The following is a 20750-nucleotide window of genomic DNA, read 5'->3' on the forward strand; positions in this document are numbered from 1 at the left end:
TAATCTGCATTTACAAATAGATAATTGCTATGAGGAGAAAAATAGTGTAATTTAATATCTAAATATAACAATTATATAAATCACAAAAAATGATAGGGAAATTTTGATGTAAACATCAGTTGAGTAAATAAATTCCTTGTACTGCTCCTCTCCTTGGGAACTAAGAATTACTAATAAATTACATTTACCTTGAGATGGTGTTAAAATGCAAGTAATGATATGCATGAAGTGTTCAACATCAGTACTATTTATAGTGTAAAAGTTTACAAGGTTTAAATTGATTAAGAATGAAAATCAATTATATTTCCTTTTTTGGAAATTCTAAATCAAAGATTTTCAATTCTTACTGAGGCATATTTTCGAATTAGTTTATTAGGCTTAAATATAATTGATTGGGAATGAAAATCAATTATATTTCTTTTTTTGGAGATTCAAAGTCAAAGATTTTCAATTCTTATTTTAAAATTAGTTTTTGTATACATGTATGATTTTTACTTTTGACCAATTACTATATATTATCGTGACTCCAACTCTCGAGGAAATGGAGAACCTTAAATATTTTTCTTAATCGAAACAATAAATGGAATGGATTGTTTAAGGCATATCTATATTTAGTTCCACAACCTTGGCCATAATTTTTTTTTTCAATTTTTTTTAAAAAATTTAAATTCCAAATCAGACCTCTTTTTGGTTCACGATACAAGTGTTGGTCTATTTTAAAATTTATCCAAATTTTAGTTACTACAATTGTTGTTATTTATTTGTTTTCATTGATGGATCTTTGTAATTATTGTAATTTATTGAATTGTTGTTATTAAAATCATATTATAATTTAGGATAGTATATTGTCAAGTTCATTATTTGAATAATAACTTTGTGTCGAGCTTATTTGTACATGATTATAATTTGTGATAATAATAATGAACGTTGTCCATAAAGGTTCTGCATAATTTGGGATTATCAAGTATATTTATTTGGTACGATTAAGTATTCTTGATAATTTTTAGAACTTATTGATATAAAATATAAATCATATTTTTTAAAATGTTAAATATGTACTCAAAAACTATGTCCAAAACACATCTTTAACTTCAATTCAAACTTCATCCAATCAATTTTTCTAAAAAAAATAATGTAATAAAAAAATCAAAATCAAAATCTAGGGTCGCTAGCTTCTTTTCAATTTTTTCTAATTCATTCTTCTTTGCCTATCAAGTGTTTCTAGATTCCAATATATGTTTCTTTTCTGATTTGTCCTCGATTAACAATTTGGTTCGATCATACTTCTATTATTATTTAATTGGACCAAAAAATCCTTATTTCAAATAAAATTTAACAAAAATAAACTAGAAACTAATAACAGTATATTTTAGAGCTACACGGATATATAAAGAACATATTTGATCAAATTTAATTCCTAATTATAATTATGCAATACATAATTAGGAGTAATTAATCAGAATTAGTGTCAAACAAAAATTGTGTAATGTGAATTTTCCCTTGTTCCATCCTTTTGTGCTGCCACCTTAACTTTCTGAGCCATGGAGGCATATGTTTGTTTTTCATGATGCTTGATTTCAACTTGATATTCTCCATGAAAAAGTGAAGTTTCAAAAATGCCATTTTCATTAGTAGTACCAGAAAAACCTTGATGACTCCATTCTTTAATAATCTTGTCAACAATATCTCCAGTAGGCAAATTCTTGAAATTATTATCAGTCAAACACATTCTGTAACATCCTTTAGGACCCCATGGTGCCCATATCATTATTCCTTTCACTCCTGGATGTGCATGAACCTCCCTTATGATCTCTTCCAAATATACCTCCTGTCCAATTTGAAAGTTCGTCAGGTTAATTTCACGTATAGTGACTGAATTATTATTATTATTATGTTGAAATAACTTAAATTAGATATATGTATATATAATCTATGTATATCGGCTTGAAAAAGTAAATAGTGAATTTAATCTGCTATTTATGTAAAAGACTTGAAGATTACCTGATTGGTGGTGTTTGCAACATCTAACTCAGTGATCCAAATTGGCAATCCAGCTGAAGCAAGCATATCAAGAGAAGATCTTATATAAGGTAAATTTGGTTTGACAAAATGCCCCTGCACCCCAATTCCCAACGGCCCATTATAACCGTGGGATCGAAGATCTCGAATTTTTTCCAAGTACTTTGCTGGATTTGAAGTTCCATCAAATTCATGTTCAATTGTATTGAAATCATTCAAGAATGGAATTGCCTTGCTATCGATTTCATTAGCCTTCTTGTAATAAATAGCAGACGCATTTTTTCCGAGTATATTCTCTAAAAACGAAAAGTGGACGTTTTCGTTCACAACATCCCAGTGAATAAGTTGGCCTAAGTATTGATTCATCACCGAATTTATCCTTTTGGATGCAGCTGAGGAGAGTTGTGCTGGTGAAAGAGAACGCGTCCACGAGGGCATGCTCATGGGGTTGTTCCAGAAAATGTTGTGGCCGCGGACTTGAATGTTATGTTTTTGGACAAAACTGAGCATGGCATCCGCCATGTTGTAGTCCTGTTTGCCCTGGATTTTCTCGTTGGCATACCATTTCATTTCATTCTCGAAAACCGTGTACTTGAATCGTGATGTAAACCAATCTTGATAGGCTTTGTTGTTGAGGATATGTTGGCTTATTGCATTGCCAAATGGGAAATTGTTCCTTTGTTGTGCCAGGGAGACCGTTGCGTTTGGTAATGGTTGGCCTTGAGAATCCACTGCTTGGATTTTCACTTTAGCTTTACGTACCTGCAACATATTATTAGCTATTTTTTTTATTACATATACATTGGACAAAAGTTATTGAGTTCACGTGAATTCATTAGTTCTAAGCTAGGTCCACCCCAGAGTAAATGTGTTGATTGAGCATTTAATTTCAATTCAACACGGTCTCGTACCTCCCCAGACCCCACCTAGTGGGATTTCACTGGGTGCTAGCTAGCACGGCACGGTCTCGTACATGTAAAATTTTACTCAAGTCATTTACCTTCTCTATACTTTGATGTTGATGAAATTTCCATTCCTCTTGGGAAAATGGTTTTACTGATATACTATCTGCCCATAATTCAATAGCGGTATTGTTCGCCTAGAAATAGATACAAGTGAAAATAATTAAACAAAAGTTGAATTAGTATAACTAGGAAATATGTATCATACATAACTTGTTCAACAATTTATACAAGTTTGGGGGCATAGGATGTTAACTGAGGTAAGTTAAAGAGTACATTTATGTATTATGTCTATATTTTAATATAAAAGGTAAAACAACTTACCTCAAGATATAAGTCCACATGAGCTGAAGTAGTTAGTATTAAGCCACCTTTTAGCATAGACCAGCAGCCAGAACGAGCAATAGCCCATCCAGTACGTTGAATTCCAAATGGTCCTCTGAATGCTAGAGCCAGATGAGCATCTATAATTCCATCTCCATGGCTCACTTGCACCCAAGCTGCAAATTATACGAGTGTAAATTGGGCGAGTTAAAATTAATTGAGTAAGTAAAAAATTAAATCGTAGTACCTGAAGTGACGTAGTAAGTATCTTTTTTCAAGAAATATTTTTGGGTAAGACCATGAAGGGGTTCTTTTCTGTTAGTAGCCACAATGAAAGTGTTATTTGTATTGTTGGACATCCTAGTGGCCATATTTGCAAATCCAGATTTTCTCCAGCCATTGAGTCCCTCATTGAAGTTTGGATTCACAACTATTCCTCCATTGTATTGAGCACTAAGGGGATCTGCCAAACACTGGAAGCATATGCATGGTAATTTTGTATTAATATTTATAAAACATATTAATCGAGCGAGTTACCTATTACAACAAGTTTTATTTTTGTTGGCGTCAATATTATTACAAGTAGTAAAATTACAGTAACATAGTATAGTCTTATATATACTATTTTATGTAATTTGTAATCGTATATAGAAATTCTGGAATTCAAATCTTCCAGGTTCATAATTAAAATATTAGTAGTATATAAAGATTGCATATGTTGGGGAAGCGTTTTACCTCATATGTGAAACTATAACTGTAGTCTTCACCATAAACTTCAACCCCTAAAAAAAAAGAAAGAAAGTGAAAGTTGATATTCATATCAAAAGTTTTAAATTAATGTTTAATTATCAACAAGGCTAGGCTTAATAATAGACCTGAATAACAAACAAGAAAAAATATCATCAGCCAAGGTAGAAAATATTCCATCTTCACAGTTTCCATGGCTACAAATTCACCGTTTCGATCACAACAATGCTAATGTATACATGCGATTTTTTTTTTAAAAAATTGTAGGGATTATTATTGCGAGTTGTTGGACTAAGCTATGATCAATGCATGCATATTTATAGGGAAAACCTGCAAAGTTTGGTACGTGTTAAATTAATAGGTAAAAATTATTTAATACAGCTAGCTAATTGTATCATTAGTACGTAAAGATTCCAAGTCAATATATTATGTTTGACACGAATTAAAGAATTTCAAGACGACGTTCGATTCTTCTATATATCAAATTCAAATATTAGAGTAATTGACTGTTAATGATTCTTAATTAATTGCTTGTGCAAATTAAGGAAATAAACAAAACTTGTTCATTGTTTGGGCCACTTGCATGCAAATGCGGTCTATCTTGGACATATAATTAAATTTAATTATATGTGAAAACACGGTTAACCTTCAACTTGAATTTGATAGTAAATGTCATTGTCTAGCTTTTACTATTTTAAAGCTTTAAGATACTAATAACATACTCCCTCCATTTCAAATTAATTGAATTGTTTAGGTGTTTCACACCCTTTAAGAAAAGAAGATTAAAACATAAATTAGACATAACTTTCCATTTTTACTCTTATTAATCATTGTCAAATCCAATACTAACTAATGAAGGGTAAAATTGAAAGAACATTCTAAAAATAGTCTTGAAAATTGAACAATTAAGTTAATTTGAAAAATGAAAAATGTCTGAGCAATTCAATTAATATGAAATGGAAGGAGTAATAATGGAGTAATTTGGAAGTTATTCTATGGTAAGAGGTAGCATGTGTTTGGTAAAACATATATTTAAGGTGCGGCCAAGTTGATTTGACTATCATAAAAATAACAATAATATCAGGTTTTAATGCATAGTTTAAGTGCTGTTTTTAATTTTCTAAACAGTTTAATACATTTTTTCCCTCGTTAATGATTATTTTATAAAGAATTTCTGAACTTGAGTTATATACACTCTATATATATATATTATTAGATTATCTTTACCTATTATAACATAAACATATCTTTATTTTTAAGATTACAAATTAAATCTCGTATTTTACTATTTTAATGAGAGTATTTGAGTGACGACAGTTTGAAAGTTCCTTTCAGTCCACTTTTAGTAAGTTGCCGGGAAATTCTGCCTTTACTTATATTCATGTGGATTTTGACAAATGAACAAAAAAAAAAAAAATACGACTTTGGGTTAATTTGTCCTTTCCTTTTTTCTTTTGAACAATTCTCTTTCCCTTATATACAAGTAGGGGTATACAAAATCGAACCAAAAATTAAATCAAACTGTAAATCGAGTCAACCCGAAAATAACCCGACTAGTGGTTTGGTTTGACTTGGTTTGGTATTGGGGAAAAAACCCAACTATATTTGGGTTGGTTTGATTTTAACTAAAAAACCAACCCGACATTATATATGTAATTTTAAAATTTTATTTTATACATAAAAATATTTACTTTGATATAATTTTAAAATATTTCTTATGCTATTTCATAGTTTTTATCTTTTAATATATTATTTCAAGTTTAAAACTTAGAATTCGGAATAGTCCAATAAAGATTATTGTTCATAGATGTTGATAATTATAATAAAACTTAAATCAAAATCAAATTAATACTAATGCAAAAAGAAAATCAATTCAACACTAAGAATGACAATAATATTGAATATTTGTTATTTAGTTTTACATTGGTTTAGACAATTAAAATACATAATCTAATTTTAATTTTCCTTAAATATTTAGTAATGTAATTAATACTTATTAAACTTATTTTAGCATGATTTCGTACTTTTAAATTATGATCATTTTTATAATGACTTTGCAATATTTATTTTGTATGATGATTTCATTTATTATTTTTTATTTGAATATTTTTGTTGTCATCAGTACTAATCTCATATTTTGTGTTATTTTTTTAAGAAACACCTTAGATAATTGTATTTTGGTAGGACTAAAGTAATATTTGGAGCACAAGTTAATTATATGTTTGTATGCAAACTTTACCGAAAAAATCCAAAAATACTGAAAAAATCCGAGGTTTATTAGTTTGGTTTGATTTATAAATTTAAAAATTTGACACAATGGTTTAGTTTGGTATTTGAAAAACCCAAAAAAATCTGAATTTTATTAATTTGGTTTGGTTTATAAATTTAAAAAATTTACAAAAATAATTTGATTTAATATTTGAAAAACCCGAACCAACCCGATCATGTACACCCCTATATACAAGCACACTTGTTTCATTTGATTGACCACAATAACGAGTAGCGGTTACTTTTTGCATGGTATATAATGTGTAGTTTTAACTCGTAACACAAATTAAATGGATGGCCTGGAGTATGACTTGTTTTTCAACTCAACTTTGTCTCATACATCTTTACTATCAAACATTGAGGATTTATTGATCACTTATTTATTAAATTATTCAATTTTTCATGAGTGTGTGCAGTTTATTTTTATACTGATTTTAATACGCCATAATTAATAATCACTAAATTATTTAGTTGTATTTGGAAAATGTTTATTCATCGTATTCAAAGTGGAATACATATTGTCTTTTATAAATTATTTTGAGGGATAAGATTGTTTGTTTAAAGCAATGAATCATTAAGCATAGTTTTGGACCTTTGTTACCGGGAAATAAGTACGGGGGAGAATTCCGTGAAACTCAAAAACTGTGCAAAGTATGATTTCAAAAACTAAAGAGGTGGCGCGTAAAGTATTTATCAAATTGGGACAAAATCAAAAGCCGCGGTCTTTCCCCTTTTAGGTGAAAACTTCATCTTCTTGTGGAAGCAACTCAATCAATGGCGAAGAGCGAAACTTCAGTAGGGAGCGAAGATCCTTCTTCTTCTCGCCCATGGGAATCTTATCACACAGTCTTTACCAATGCCAAAGCAGGTAATTTTTACTTTTTAGTTTTTTTTTTTTTTGAAAATTTAGGTATTTCCAATTGTTTTTATTACAATTAATTGCTTCAATCATCTGTTTTAAGTGTAAATCATCAGTTTATTATGAAATTGTTCCCAATATATTGAATGTATAATGAGTTGATTAATTGACCTAACTTGTTTAAATTGGTTTTCGATCAATTTTTCTCAAAGTTTAAATTGTTGTTCTATATGAGGTTTTAGTGATTGATGATCGAAATTTTAGGAATGGAAGGGGTGGACAAGGAAAAAGTACAGAGGATAGTGTATGAAATGAGTAAAGGGTCCAAGTATTTTGAGAATGAGGAAAAGAAGGAAGCTTATACGAAGCAGAAAATTGAGAACATGCGTATTCAGTACTCCAAACTCACTGCACAAGATATATCTCATCATCAGAAGGTACTTTTTTTTAATGACAATTAGGAAAATGGTTATGTTTCAAATGTGTCATGTCAGTAACCTAATTGCCTATTTCTCTCTATCCAAGTTCTCTGCATACATGAGTTGATGTGTTTGCGGATTTCCGAGTGTTTTTGATTGAGTATTTATGATAATAAAATGTTGTGCTCATTTGTGATGCGTGTAAGGATTTTTTTTTAAGTCTAGGATCAGTTGGCTGCTGCTATATGAGGATATACTAGGTGTGCAATTATGAGTTCCAACTGTCAGAAGAATAAATTCAATTAGTTTTCTGGTCAGTTGGGATCTGAGATGGACTGGGATGGGAATAGAGGTGGATCCAGGATTTAAATTGTTATGGGTTCAACTTTTAAGATTTTTACTATTGAATTCTTTGTATTGTTAAAATTATGGGTTCAAATCTAATATAAACCCGTAGCTGTAAGCTATATCTGCCTATGGTTCTCTGTTGGGATGCAGGGTGGCTTTAACTGCATAACCAAACTTTTGATCAACTTTTATATATCAAGTTAGCTTCTTCCTTTTCTTTTCCAGATTGCTGACAAAAGGATTTTAGAGCTAGAAGCCACACGTGATTTGTCAAGGATCTGGCTACATGTGGATATGGATGCTTTTTATGCAGCTGTTGAAACCTTGTGTAATCCTTCATTGAAAGGCAGGCCAATGGCTGTTGGCAGCATGTCCATGCTTTCCACAGCGAACTATGAGGTTTGACTTTCCGATTAATCAGAGATGCTTTCTGCACAAATGTTGCTGGTGGATATTCATGTTTAGCTCATTTATAATTTAGCTTTCAGATTCCTATTTCTGTAAAGTTTGTTGTTTCTTTGTATTTTCCTTTTCCCTTTTTCTGAATAACATGTACTTATGCTTTATAGGCCCGGAAATTTGGTGTTCGAGCTGCAATGCCTGGATTCATTGCACGTAAACTATGTCCGGAGTTGTTATTTGTCCCTGTAGACTTTCAGAAATATAATCATTACAGCAACTTAACAAGAAAAGGTTTCATACTGTACTTCTATGGACTTGGTAGTTTTTGATTGATATGTGCCTAATTATTTGGATTGTTAATCCATCTTCTCATAGTTTTTCAGAAATATGATCCGAACTTTTTGGCTGCCAGCTTGGATGAGGCATACCTAGATATTACTAGTGTTTGCAAAGAGAGGGGCATTACGAGTGGAGAAGTAAGTCTACATTAGATTCTTTTCCATCAGAATTTCCTCCCAATCTTATCTATCCTTTTTTTTTCTTTCCTTTGACTTTGTTTGTGTCTTGTAATCCTCCATTTTTTGGTTGTTCCACTCCTTTAAGGTAGCTGAAGAGCTTAGAGAAAGTGTACACCTTGAGACAGGTCTAACGTGTAGTGCGGGAGTTGCACCAAACCGCTTACTTGCTAAGGTATTGAAAATGAAAATAATTTATTTTAGTTCTTTGTCCTCTTATGAAATGAATATGCGCTTTCTACATAGAATTTTTTTGAGGCGTCTACAGGATGCATTAGTTTCTGCATTGAAGCTAGGAGGATTATCCAAACTCATTTCTAGGTATGCCTCACCAAACTAGGGAAAGATTGCATCATAATTTTGGAAATTCATGATAGAAGATGGATTGGAAACCCAACTAAATAGGCACATTCAGCTATTCACACTTTTTTGTATCAAAATGAAGATGTGGATTTTCGAATAATAGCTTCTTTATTCCGTCTCACAGGTTTGTTCAGATATCAACAAACCCAATGGCCAGTTTGTTTTGCCAAATGATCGAAGTGCTGTTGTGACATTTATTTCTTCACTTCCAATAAGGAAGGTACGGAGAGTAGCTGTTATGTTTAGGCTCTCTGGTTTGTGAAGTATCTTCATTCAAATTGGGCAGTTCACTTTTGCTTTTACATTTTAGGATGTAGGTCTATAATCTGACATTCAGGAAACTGTGTACAGATTGGGGGCATTGGTAAGGTCACTGAACGTATCTTAAAGGATGTCTTTGGAATAGCAACCTGTGAGGAGATGCTGCAAAAGAGTAGTTTCCTTTGTGGCCTGTTTTCTCATTCTTCAGCAGGTTTGTTTATGATATAATCGATCTCTTTTATTTCCCCTTAATCTGACAAGAACACACCCTAGAAAGTTCAAGCTCGATTTGAGCTTGTATAATATGATGTTCTGTTGTGTTTGAGAGGTTTTCTTCAAATTTGATCAACTGATGTGATCACTGCTTGTGTCCTGAATTTTCCCATTGATGGATTCTTCTGTATATTGACAACATATCAGTTGCCTTTTTGTTGCAGACTTTTTCCTTTCCGTAGGTCTAGGGCTTGGTGGAACCAATACTCCTCAATATAGGATGAGAAAGAGTATAAGTAATGAAAGAACATTTTCAGCCACTGAAGATGAAGCTTTGCTTTTTCAAAAATTAGGTAAGGTTTTAGTTACTGCCAGGGTTTCTGATTGCATGACCAATGCATATGTCCTCCCTTCCCCCCCTTAGATTTTGAGTATGGAGAAATTTTCCTTCTGCTGGAAGCCCAGAAATAATTTACTCTGAAACCAAGTTAATTTTGTCAACTTTGGCTCTGCAGTTGATCTAGCAGAGATGCTTTCTGCTGATATGAAAAAGGAAGGTCTTTTTGGGCGAACAGTGACACTAAAACTGAAAACCGCATCCTTTGAGGTACTTCCAACATTTTGCTTTAGTGACTTTTACTACATAGATTTAGGTTATTTCTATATAAAATTAGCTGATATAGTCAAGGTCTCCAGGTTCGATCTCGAGCGGTGACTTTGCCAAGTTACATAAGTTCAAGTGAGGAAATCTTGAAACATGCTTCAAAGCTGCTTAAGGCCGAATTTCCTGTTTCTTTGAGGCTCATGGGTGGGTACTTTAACATTGTTCAGTTCCTTTTAGAAAATATGGTTGTCTTGTGTGGTTTCCCTTCTCTATATTGCTCAATGCTATAAATAAGCTGTTATTGTTTTTTTTGTGTGGGAATATTATGATGATTGTGTTCGTGGAGAAAAGCATAAAAAATGTGCCTCAAAATATTTAAATTCACATGTGGCTGAAATCATCCAAAAATTTGGCGAAGTATCTGTAATGATTTGTATACCACAATACACTTCAAATTTTTTTAATTTTTCTTTTGAAAAAAGATTATAAGCTGTTGATCAAATATTGGTCTGCTTTTAATCTTAGGGGAGTCATCTTCTTTCCTTCTGCTTAATTACTGCAGATGGCGAGTGAAAGGGGGGACTTGGAATTTGAAGTGTTAATATTTTTATTTGGTTTGAAAAATTCATGATATCAATTGAAATTTGGTAGCATTGTGTAGCTTGAAGTTTGTAAAATTTATTTTCTCCTAATCTTTCTGAGGCTGCTATTGGATTGAAGGAGAGGTTACTGCTACTAATGAATAAAACATTCGAAAGCCTATAATTTCTCTGAAGAAGGTTAACATTATCAGGCAGCACAAAAGAAGCAAATATAGAGAACAATTCATAGATTTTATTAGTTCCTTAGGCTATTTGGATTTGCTGTTTTATAGGTCTTATTTTGATTTATATGAGGGGACTGATTTTGCCCTCTTTTACAACAGTGGAGGGGTTTTAAATTTCTATCATTTTGCTTCTATCAGTTTTTGATGCTGTCCCACTCACTTGCCACCATGTTTCTGTAGCTTTTAATTTCATTCATTGGTTAATTATGGATTTATGAATGTGCTTTGGCGGCATCAAAAGGCCCAAAACAGAATTCCACACCATTAATATTATTGTCTTCCCTGAGCTGGAAATGACATGTTCAGCTGTTGCCATTACCTATTTTGATGTTGTGTTATTTGACTGCAAATTTCCAGCATGAGGCATTTTGACTCAGCAGTTGAATTTTCTATCAGGACTTCGAATGTCTCATTTCAGTGAAGACAAGAATGGGATTCCACCTGATCCTACACAAAAAACTCTTTCTAATTTCATTCTTTCTGGAGATGCTTCTGGAGTAAAGACAAGCGATTACAGGCCCTTGGTCTCTGATGTTTGTGATAATACTTTCTCAGTTGATGAGAATTGTTGTCCTACCTACTGCGCTGAGACATCTTGTGATCTGCGTGACTCTTCAATGGAAAACACGGCATCAGATTCTACTTACAGTTGCCATGTAATAGGGAACATTAATGAAGAATTGAATGAAACTGTTGTACCTCAAAGTAGTGAACCTCAACCTAAGGTATATGTTTTTCTCACTAAAAAGCTAAAGTGCAACTATATGACCAAAGAAAGTTTAATGATTCAAATACTGAGCTTTCTAATTGTCAACATGTCATTGTATTCAGGTTCATGAACCAACCGATACTGATCATACAATAAAGTCTGATAAGGTCGATTCTTATATGGGACAATTGGAGGCAAGCAGCTGTGATAGATGGGAAATTGGTGTTAACTGCACGAATGATGAAGCAGGGTCTGTATCAGATCAGAAGCAATTATTTCTTTGGGTGGACGACTACAAATGCCCTATTTGTGGTATTGAAATGCCTCCAAGTTTCATTGAAGAAAGGCAAGAACATTCTGATTTTCATCTTGCTGAAAAGCTGCAAGGTGAAGAATCAGGTAACCACCGCAGAAGTTTTCTGCCACAACAGAGGTACCTTCTACTTCATGGTGTTGATGATACATGGATATATTTCCTCATCTAGTTAAATGCCATTGTACCAAGTAGTTCTTTTCCTCTCTTTTTTTCCCTTTGGCTTCTCAATATTGGTGGTGTCATCTTATATTTTCTAATTTTTTGTTAGGGCTCCCCAGAGAGGCCATACTGGAAGCAGCAGTCGGCAGAAAAAGAAACAGAAATCATCTCCAACTGCTAGCAAATATGTACCAATTGACGCATTCTTTGTTAAAACAAACCAGAATTTTTGAAAGGCATAACATAGTGAAAATCTATTTATTCAGAAGATAATACAGTAATATTTTTTTCTTTATCCAGTGTGGGGAGGGTGCGGTCTATTTCTTTATCCATGTATTCTTTGTATATAACTGTGTAATTGTATATTGTAAAACGCTGCAACAAGTGTAATGGTTAACTTCCAACTTTGTTTTGATGGTTGTTACTAGTGTATCGTTACTTTAAATACAATGTTTTGATTGTTAATTTTTATCGTATCATATTGTTATGTGAAATTATTCCGGGAAAAAACTAAATAATTATCATGTCCAAATGACCTTTTATCATTTGTAACTACCTTTTTGTGTAATAACTCTACCTTGTTGTAAAATTGTACTATATTCTTTAGATTGCTGGTGCTCATAATTATGAAATGACGAAAAATAATACTATAATCTATATAATATTGTATCATTGTATGTATTAGAACAAGATGTTCAGCTTCGGAAGGTGTTCATTGTTTTTTATTAAATGAACGATTAATTGGGATATATATTTTTTTTTATGATGCATATATGATTGGTAAAAGTTCATTTATAGTTTATCGTATTATGATTATTTGGAAGACATGAGTCCACATGCTAGATATATGAATGAACAATTATGTGCTCGATAAACTGCAAGATAGCAGTGTTCAAAGTTGAAATAAAGAGAGTAAATAAAATGTCTACTTTGTGAGGCATTCCACAATTTCATATCCTCAAGTTTTCAAAAGAATGAGTTCATATCCTTGCACAAAATGCCCAATTTCAATCAGAAACTCCACAACTCAATTCCCTCATCCAAGAACACCAACATTTACAAAACACAAAATTTCTTATCCTAAATCCGTCATTTCCCAAAATTCACTCTCCAGTAGTTCATCTCTCAGTCACCAAAAATCAAGAACAAACTGTGTAAATTCTGAAGATAACTTTCCGACCATGTCAGAAATCATGGAGGCATCGAGATCCCAAAATCTTGATCTTCAGCTGAAAACATTAGGACCCTTTTTCAGAATCACAGCGAAGAGCTTAAAAACCCAAAGAGACCTTGGAAAAGCTGAGGGTTTGATAAGGGTTTGGTTTCAAGGTAAAATTCTACATTTAGACTCAATCAGACTTCAGAGAGAAACTTTGGGGATGGAAAAATCAATATTTGGGATTGGATTGTTTATTGGAGCAGTCGCAATTAGGCATGGTTATGACTCTGGTTGTAAAAAAGCTGAATTGCTCGCCATTTATGATACTGAGCTTTACCACACCAAGGTTACTCATCAATTTCTCCTTCTGGGTTAATTATCATGCAATTGTTTACCCTGTATTCGGATTGGAAAATTACCAATTTTCTTTTTTATCTACTCCGGCTTCGGTAACCTCCTTAACCTTATCCATTCCGTCAACCTTCTTCAACAAGAGGAAGATGGGAGTTAATTCCCCTTTTTCACTTAGCTACCAAAGCCTTTTGTCTGGACACCGTTCAAATATGTAACGTGCCTGTAACTCACACATCATGTATTGCGCGCTTATCACCCGATGATAGACTTTTTTCATTCACACCTACTGATGTTTACTTTCTAATTCAAGTAGAATAGTGGATAAAAAAAAAAAAAGTAGAATAGTGGATTCTGGTTTTAATTTGTACTTCTCTTTGATTGTAGCAGCTTGTGAAATTCTACACAAGGATTGGCTTCAAGACAGTTCACCAAGTTAGTGGTGAATCACTTGGAGATGTTGGTCACATGTTAGTCTGGGGAGGCGTAGGCACTCGAATGGATGCAGACATTGAAGATCTTCTTGTAAAATGGTGCACCAGATTTAAACCAAAGAGTTGATTTTACTTAAATCATTCAACGAGCTCAACTTTTTTTTTTTTTTGCTTAGAACGGAAGGATTTTATTTAATATTAAGGAACATCCATACATAAAGGAACTGATCTAAGTGAGCCAGTTCCATTAGCATCTCTTCAAGTTCATATGTAATATAAGAGGGAGATGCATCAAAAATATATAGTTTGTTTCCAATCATAATTTGGTCCCTAGATTTCCTTCCGTATTCTGCTAGTGCATCTGCAGTCCTATTAGCCTCCCGTGGAACATGTTTTAGTGGCGGTGCTCCCAGTTGCTGGAGCAAAGACATGCAATCAGCGCAAATGTGTGAGTATTGTGGGCTATCATTATTTAGAGAGTTCAGCAATACCTGTGAGTCCGTTTCCACCATAATGTGCTTAAATTTTTTCTCTTTTGCAAGAGTCAGACCATGTAACAGGGCTAACAATTCAGCATGATAAGCATTTTCCACTTTGATCTTACAAGCAAAACCCGCTATCCAATCTCCTAAGTGGTTTCTTATTATTCCTCCAGTGCCGCCATTAGTTGTTTTAGGTTCAAAGGATCCATCCACATTTAGTTTAAACTGGCCATCAGGAGGTCTTTGCCAAGAAACAGGAATCATTTGTCTTGGGGGGGTATGCGTGTGAGAGGTCGACATATGAAAATATTCTAGTGCTTCGAACGAAATTGTTTGAGTAATCCTTGTTGTGTCATTTGGTTTGTGACCTTTGAAGGTGTTGTTGTTTCTTCTTTTCCAAATATTCCAAAGACTAATTGGAGTTAGCGTGGATGTAGGCACACTGGCATTGTAACAAGTGGGAGAATCAGACGAAGTAGCTGAAAGATGTTACATTGGAGGTCGTTATTATCTAAGGTAATGTCGTGACTCCTCCAGATGCTAATAGCTACTGGGCAATTTGCAAAGATGTGGCTAGTAGTTTCTTCTATATTTGGACAAGTGGTGCAATTTTTTTGACTAGAGATGCCCCTATTGTAGAGAGTAGAAAGTGTAGGAAGCTTATTTCGGAGAAGTAACCACATAAAGAACTTTATTTTATTAAGAGTCTTAAGTTTCCAAATCCAAAGGGATGTGTTTGTAGGATTCATTTTTTGTAGCTAGAATCATATTGTAAGCACTACTCGTGGTAAATTTTCCGTTGCTATTCTGATTCCAATAAATAACACCCTTTTTTGGTGAGGAGATTTGAGTATAAGTATTGTTAATAGCAGAAGTAATTTGGGGTGTCAACTCCGAAGGAGATATGAGAGAAGTCCCATTTATCATGTTTGCGACAACAAGGTCTAGTAACTCAGTTGGTTGGGTTGGCTACGTACATTAATATACTTTAGATTGACATGTCATGCAACAAGATAAACTATTAGTATATGTTTAATATCATATAGGTTGATTTTTTTTTCCTTCCCACTATCCTTAGTTAATGAACCAAAGTGGTGTTTGAATTTGATTTTGGAAATAGTTTTTGAAATAATTGATTTCGAGTTTGGTTTTCAAAGAACATCTTGGTCAACAAGTACTTAAGTTCATCTACCATCATTTTATTTAAGAATTTATATAAATAATAAGTATCTACTAACAATATAAAGAATTATCTCACTTCAATATGTTCTAAGTATGTTGTATCAAGTTGCTTGTCTGATTTTGTATCTTACTAATCTCATTTAGTATAACACAATTAATTATAATTATCTTGACGTGATAGTATTAAAAAAAATAAGCCATCTAGCATACCTTAAAATAGTGAAATTTATTTTCAGTAACCTCTTGTAAGTTGTAAGACGGTATAGTTTTTGGCCTTGTTAACAAACTTTAATAATTTTAGACGCACGCTAGAAAATTTCTCCCCCTTATCCTTCTTTTAATAAATTAAAATTATGGGCACACAATTACAATTAAAAAGCAATGAAATATGTAATGTAGAAAATTAAAGATTCATTGCCTATCACCATTATTGTGTTTGTTTAGCTTTAAAAGATCTTATTGAAAAAGACAAAATGAGTGTTGATGTTTGAAGGTTTATGTTAAATCTAACTATTGTAAATTGTTCGGATAGTATTAGAAGATCACGTATTAAATTTGGAGTTATTTGTTGGACTAATTTTGAAGCAAAAATCTGGCGATTAGTCAAGATTTATCTGGAAATTTTGGCGATTCTTGATGCTAAAAAAAGTTTTGTCCATTAATTTTTAATTTCGACGAATCGTTAAAATTTTACGTGACTCATGTTGGCCATAAATTTACTTTTGCAAATATTTTCTTAAAGAGGTTAAAAAGAAAAATTGTGTGAAATAATAAATTATTAATTCAAATTAAATGTTATAGCCATAGTTTCTTTTATTTGTAATTCACAGCAAACATTCCATGTTTTTTGCCATCTCATTTGTATACTGAAATATACAAATGCAGGACCCATTTGTATACCAGAATATACAAATGCAAGACCCATTTGTATACTGAAATATACAAATGCAGGACCTATTTGTATACCAAAATATACAAATAAATCAAAATATACGGATTAATAGCCATAGCAAACATAAAGTTTGCTATGAAGCGCAATTATACAAACTATAGCTATAGCATACAAATATGATTTTTATGTTTGTCTAAACCTAAAATTTAACTCTAAAAATAAAAGAAGCAACTTTCACATATAGCAAACATAAAAATACATATTTGTATGCTATATCTATAGTTTGCATAATTGCGCTCCATAGCAAACATAAATATGTATTTTTCGCTATACATATATAAAAGAAAGCAGTTATATATAATTTGTTTCTGTTTCGGTATACATATACAAAAGATCAATTGTATAATCTGTGTTTGTATAAAGCGAGAAAGAGAGAAAGACAAAAGAGAATTGGGCAGAGGTATATTTGTATTGTATAATTATAAGGGTATAGGACGAAGATATATGTATTTGCATGTGTATATACAAACAAAAACACAATTTATACATTTCTGTTTGTATATGCGAGAGAGGCAAGGGAGGGACTGGCGAGCGAGATTTGGGAGAGGGGAGAGGGGGAACAAAAATATATGTATAAATCCAATTTTCTCTCACTTTATACAAAGACAAAAGCATTTTATACATTTGCATTTGTATAAAAAGCGAGAGAGGCGAGGGAGAGAACGAGAGTGGCGAGCGAGATTCACCAGGAGAGAGGCAAAATAGCAACAGTTTGTTATGGAGTACAATTAAATCAAAATATGTTTATAGCATTTAATTTGAATTAATATTTTGCTATTATATACAATTTTCCCAAAAATAAATGGTGACGTTGAAAGAGCCAATTTTGCGCAAGTCTTAAGGCCCATTAATATTGGGCCCTCACTGTATCCTCGACCCGAATATCTGGTTTTACATAAACTCCCAGTGTAGGCTGTCATCACCATTTATGAGTCCCAGCTTTATCCAAGTTATCGTTTCTGTTCAAGATTTACCCTAATGTCGTCTCGTCGAGAGGGTCGCGATTCCGACTCGAAACGTCACCGTTCTCGGTTCGATCAAGAACCCAGGTAATCGATTTCTCTCTACATTATATGTATTTTCTTGGAAAAATTGGTAACTTTCTCTACTTGCAAATAGAGATGAATTTTAATATCTTTCGAATGATTTAGGGTTAGAATAAAATTAATTATAAGAAGAGCTGAGGTAAAAGAAACAGTTGGCGGGACTTTGTAATCTTGAAGTTTTAGGATTTCCTGGGTCTATGAAGTTTTCTCCTTTTCTTTTGTTTATCAGCGTTAAAATGAAAATTAGTTACGTGAAAGGGGGGTTTCTGTTGGACTTGAGTTATACTAGTAGTCTGAGAGGAGGAAAAATATTGGGGTGAGAAAAAAGAACCCTTTGGTCTTCAAGATTTTAATCTTTTTTGACATAAATGAATGGGTTCTTTTATGAAAAATACTGGAGTAAGAGAAGAAACCATTTTTGGTTTTGAGAGTTAAAGATTTGTGTCTTCAACTGCTTTACAACTGGAAACAGTAAATTGTGTCTTGAGAAATTGGAATTCTGTTTATTGCACACCTTGAGCTTCATTTGGAATAACTCAATTTGTAAATGATGTGGATGTGCTAATATTATGTATCATGTTTGTTCTTTCTAGTCCAAAGAGATCAAGGAAACACAGTAGACAAGAAACTGAGAGGCCACCTACCACACACAATTTAGATAGTGGAAACAATTCAGAACGGGATTTAAAACACCATCGCCGTCTGCAAGATGCTGTGCCTCTTGATGCTCCGTCAGTGCAAGATTCGAAGTCAGAAAGAACTCCAAGGAAACCATCTGAGAACGTAGCAGCTAAAGATGATGGGATCAAAGATTCTTCTGATCCCAATGAAGGATCTCGCCATCGATCATCCAAACACTCTACAAATCCATCAGTAGTACCTCGTTCTACCTCATTTTTTCAGGTTTCTGTGTTGTGTATACTAACTTCATTTGCTTCTTGTGTCAGTTTGTGTTAGATTATGCTTTTGGCTACTGGTGTGGTAGAATTTGGATGACCTGTCTCTTTGGAGGAGTTTGTTTCTACTTTATTGAAGCATGCGAATATACTTGATGATAGTTCCTTTATTCATTCATGTGCACAATTAGGATAACATTACTGTTAATTGGTGGAGAGGGATGGGAATGGAATTCAACTTAGCAAGAGAACAAATGAAACCAAAATTTTCTTTTGAACTTCATTTCTATTAAATTTGTAGTTTGAGCAGCTATTTTCAATTTGAATTGACTGTCTAGATAATTTGGTTTGCTACACTTGAACATCTAAAGAATAATGTTGCTTCATTCCTTTCCTCCCTGTACTTCCTTATTACTGGGCTTCGTTGTACTTATTTTTAAAAAAGAATAATGTTGCTTGATATTTGAATAAATTTTAGGTTCTAATTGTCAGAAAATGAATAAATAAATTTTGAATTTCAGTAGACGAGAATAGATTTTCCACGGACAAGTGCATTGATTTAAGTTAATCTGCTTTTCTTTCTTATATTGTGGCTGATGTTGTGGGATTCTTGTTCAGCCCGTTGACTTCCAAGTAGATCCATGTATATAACCATGTTAGACTTGCCTGTGCATATCTTATAACAGCACGATGAGCGTGGTAGTGCTGGGCAAGTTGATCGAAGCTTCAGGCATAAGGCAGCAACTGGTGAGTTTCCACATATTACTCTTGCATTTTGATGAGTAACCTTCCATTTTTCTTTCCTGAGGAGCAAAAGCAAGGATCAGACCATTGTATGACCTCTAACTTGACTTGACCTGTGATCGGAATCTTTCTGTCTGTAATGAGAGAGCCCTCCTTTTCTTTGCTTGGTGCCCAGACCAACTTGTTATTAGTACATTATCTAGTTTTTTTCCTTGCTAATGCTAGTGTATGGGCCAACTTGTGTGCACCTCAACTATGACACCGGGCACCTGCTACCTCCCACCAGCATAGGTACCATGTAATTCCTTAAGCAAGAGGACTCAAACCTCAGTCTCTAAGGTTCGCAACAACTTCATTGATCGTTAGGCTACACTTTTGGGTGCAAGTATGTTAGATACTTATTCTACTATAAGCATATGATGCTCTTAAGTTTTGAAAAGTAGAAATGCTTGAGAGCATAGTCAGCTAAACATATCTAGAGAAGAAAATTGTATTTCCTACATGCATATTATGACCTGTGTATTTAGTGTTCAAGATTTAGTTACTGTCTTTTGTTTCCCCCTGAAGAGCGAGGATGGTGGAAAGATGCGAAAGAGACGTCGAACAGAGCCACAACAAATGATAAGCAGATGAATGATGAGAAGAGCAAAGTTTCAGGCAGGCAAAATGATGTTTGGCGCCATGACAGGTACTTTGAAGTCAAGGAAGATCCTAAACCACCTGTGAAGAAAAGGTCATTTAGGGAGGAAAAGATTCCAGTGGATACTGAGAAAGCTGCAACGGAGCTTGTTAAGCCTAATCCTTCTCACCCTGAAGTAGATGGCGGAAGAAAGAATGAAAGAACTGACCACATGTCACGCCATCCTGGTAGATATGAAAGACCATTTACTGGTGAGAGGTATGCAAACAGGGGTGAAACATGGAGGGGCAAATTTCCATCAAGAGAGAGGTACCATGGCAATAGTGATCACAGGGGGAGAGACAGATTCAGTTCAAGGCAAGGACCTAATCCAAGTAAGGTGGTTGAAAAGTGGAAACACGATCTTTATGATGAGGCAAACAAGAATCCAACTCCAAAGAATGAAGAAGATCAAATAGCAAAAATTGAAGCACTTTTGTCTTCATAGGTCTTGCAGTAGAGTGAAGTGGTAGTTCCTGTTTCTTGTTTGTCGAAAAAGGTAGGGGGGGGG

The 20750-nt window shown here is 33.4% G+C and overlaps 4 protein-coding genes across 7 annotated transcripts in view; 3 read left to right on the plus strand and 1 right to left on the minus strand.

The window, feature by feature from the left end:
• Positions 1-1468: 1468 nt before the first annotated feature.
• On the minus strand, positions 1469-4247 carry LOC102598712 (endo-1,4-beta-xylanase A-like). Its single transcript, XM_015308206.1, has 7 exons — positions 4181-4247; positions 4041-4087; positions 3553-3778; positions 3306-3481; positions 3020-3118; positions 2002-2781; positions 1469-1828 (listed from the first exon to the last, which is right to left on the minus strand). The coding sequence occupies exons 1-7, from the start codon at positions 4245-4247 to the stop codon at positions 1469-1471; spliced, it is 1755 nt and encodes a 584-aa protein (XP_015163692.1).
• Positions 4248-6893: 2646 nt separating this feature from the next.
• On the plus strand, positions 6894-12729 carry LOC102583515 (DNA polymerase kappa). 2 transcript variants are annotated; one of them, XM_006346234.2, is made up of 14 exons: positions 6894-7188; positions 7444-7616; positions 8172-8345; positions 8516-8639; positions 8724-8824; positions 8952-9038; positions 9351-9446; positions 9578-9698; positions 9925-10053; positions 10216-10307; positions 10397-10508; positions 11527-11855; positions 11962-12272; positions 12424-12729. In XM_006346234.2, the coding sequence occupies exons 1-14, from the start codon at positions 7095-7097 to the stop codon at positions 12545-12547; spliced, it is 2067 nt and encodes a 688-aa protein (XP_006346296.1). In that variant the 5' UTR covers positions 6894-7094; the 3' UTR covers positions 12548-12729. The 2 variants fall into 2 exon arrangements, with proteins under 2 accessions (XP_006346296.1, XP_015163721.1); XM_015308235.1 differs by lacking the exon at positions 7444-7616 and having other exon boundaries at positions 7097-7188.
• Positions 12730-13131: 402 nt separating this feature from the next.
• On the plus strand, positions 13132-15580 carry LOC102583839 (uncharacterized). 2 transcript variants are annotated; one of them, XR_001473283.1, is made up of 3 exons: positions 13132-13819; positions 14215-14706; positions 15178-15580. XR_001473283.1 is itself a non-coding variant. In XM_006346236.2 (2 exons), the coding sequence occupies exons 1-2, from the start codon at positions 13289-13291 to the stop codon at positions 14383-14385; spliced, it is 702 nt and encodes a 233-aa protein (XP_006346298.1). In that variant the 5' UTR covers positions 13132-13288; the 3' UTR covers positions 14386-15580. The 2 variants fall into 2 exon arrangements, 1 of the variants encoding a protein (XP_006346298.1); XM_006346236.2 differs by having other exon boundaries at positions 14215-15580.
• A 2205-nt stretch (positions 15581-17785) lies between these two features.
• LOC102584382 (protein CASC3) overlaps positions 17786-20750 on the plus strand; it is a 3911-nt gene continuing 946 nt past the window's right edge. The window contains exons 1-4 of one of the 2 annotated variants that reach the window (XM_015308237.1): positions 17786-17923; positions 18514-18823; positions 19503-19563; positions 20128-20748. In XM_015308237.1, coding sequence (XP_015163723.1) covers positions 17853-17923; positions 18514-18823; positions 19503-19563; positions 20128-20687 — 1002 coding nt within the window. In that variant the 5' untranslated portion in view covers positions 17786-17852 and the 3' untranslated portion in view covers positions 20688-20748. The remainder of the gene's footprint in view (positions 17924-18513; positions 18824-19502; positions 19564-20127; positions 20749-20750) is intronic. The other variant, XM_006346237.2, reaches the window with a different exon arrangement.

Source organism: Solanum tuberosum, unplaced genomic scaffold (genome assembly GCF_000226075.1).
Source record: "Solanum tuberosum cultivar DM 1-3 516 R44 unplaced genomic scaffold, SolTub_3.0 scf00073, whole genome shotgun sequence".
NCBI classification, from domain to species: Eukaryota; Viridiplantae; Streptophyta; class Magnoliopsida; order Solanales; family Solanaceae; genus Solanum; species Solanum tuberosum.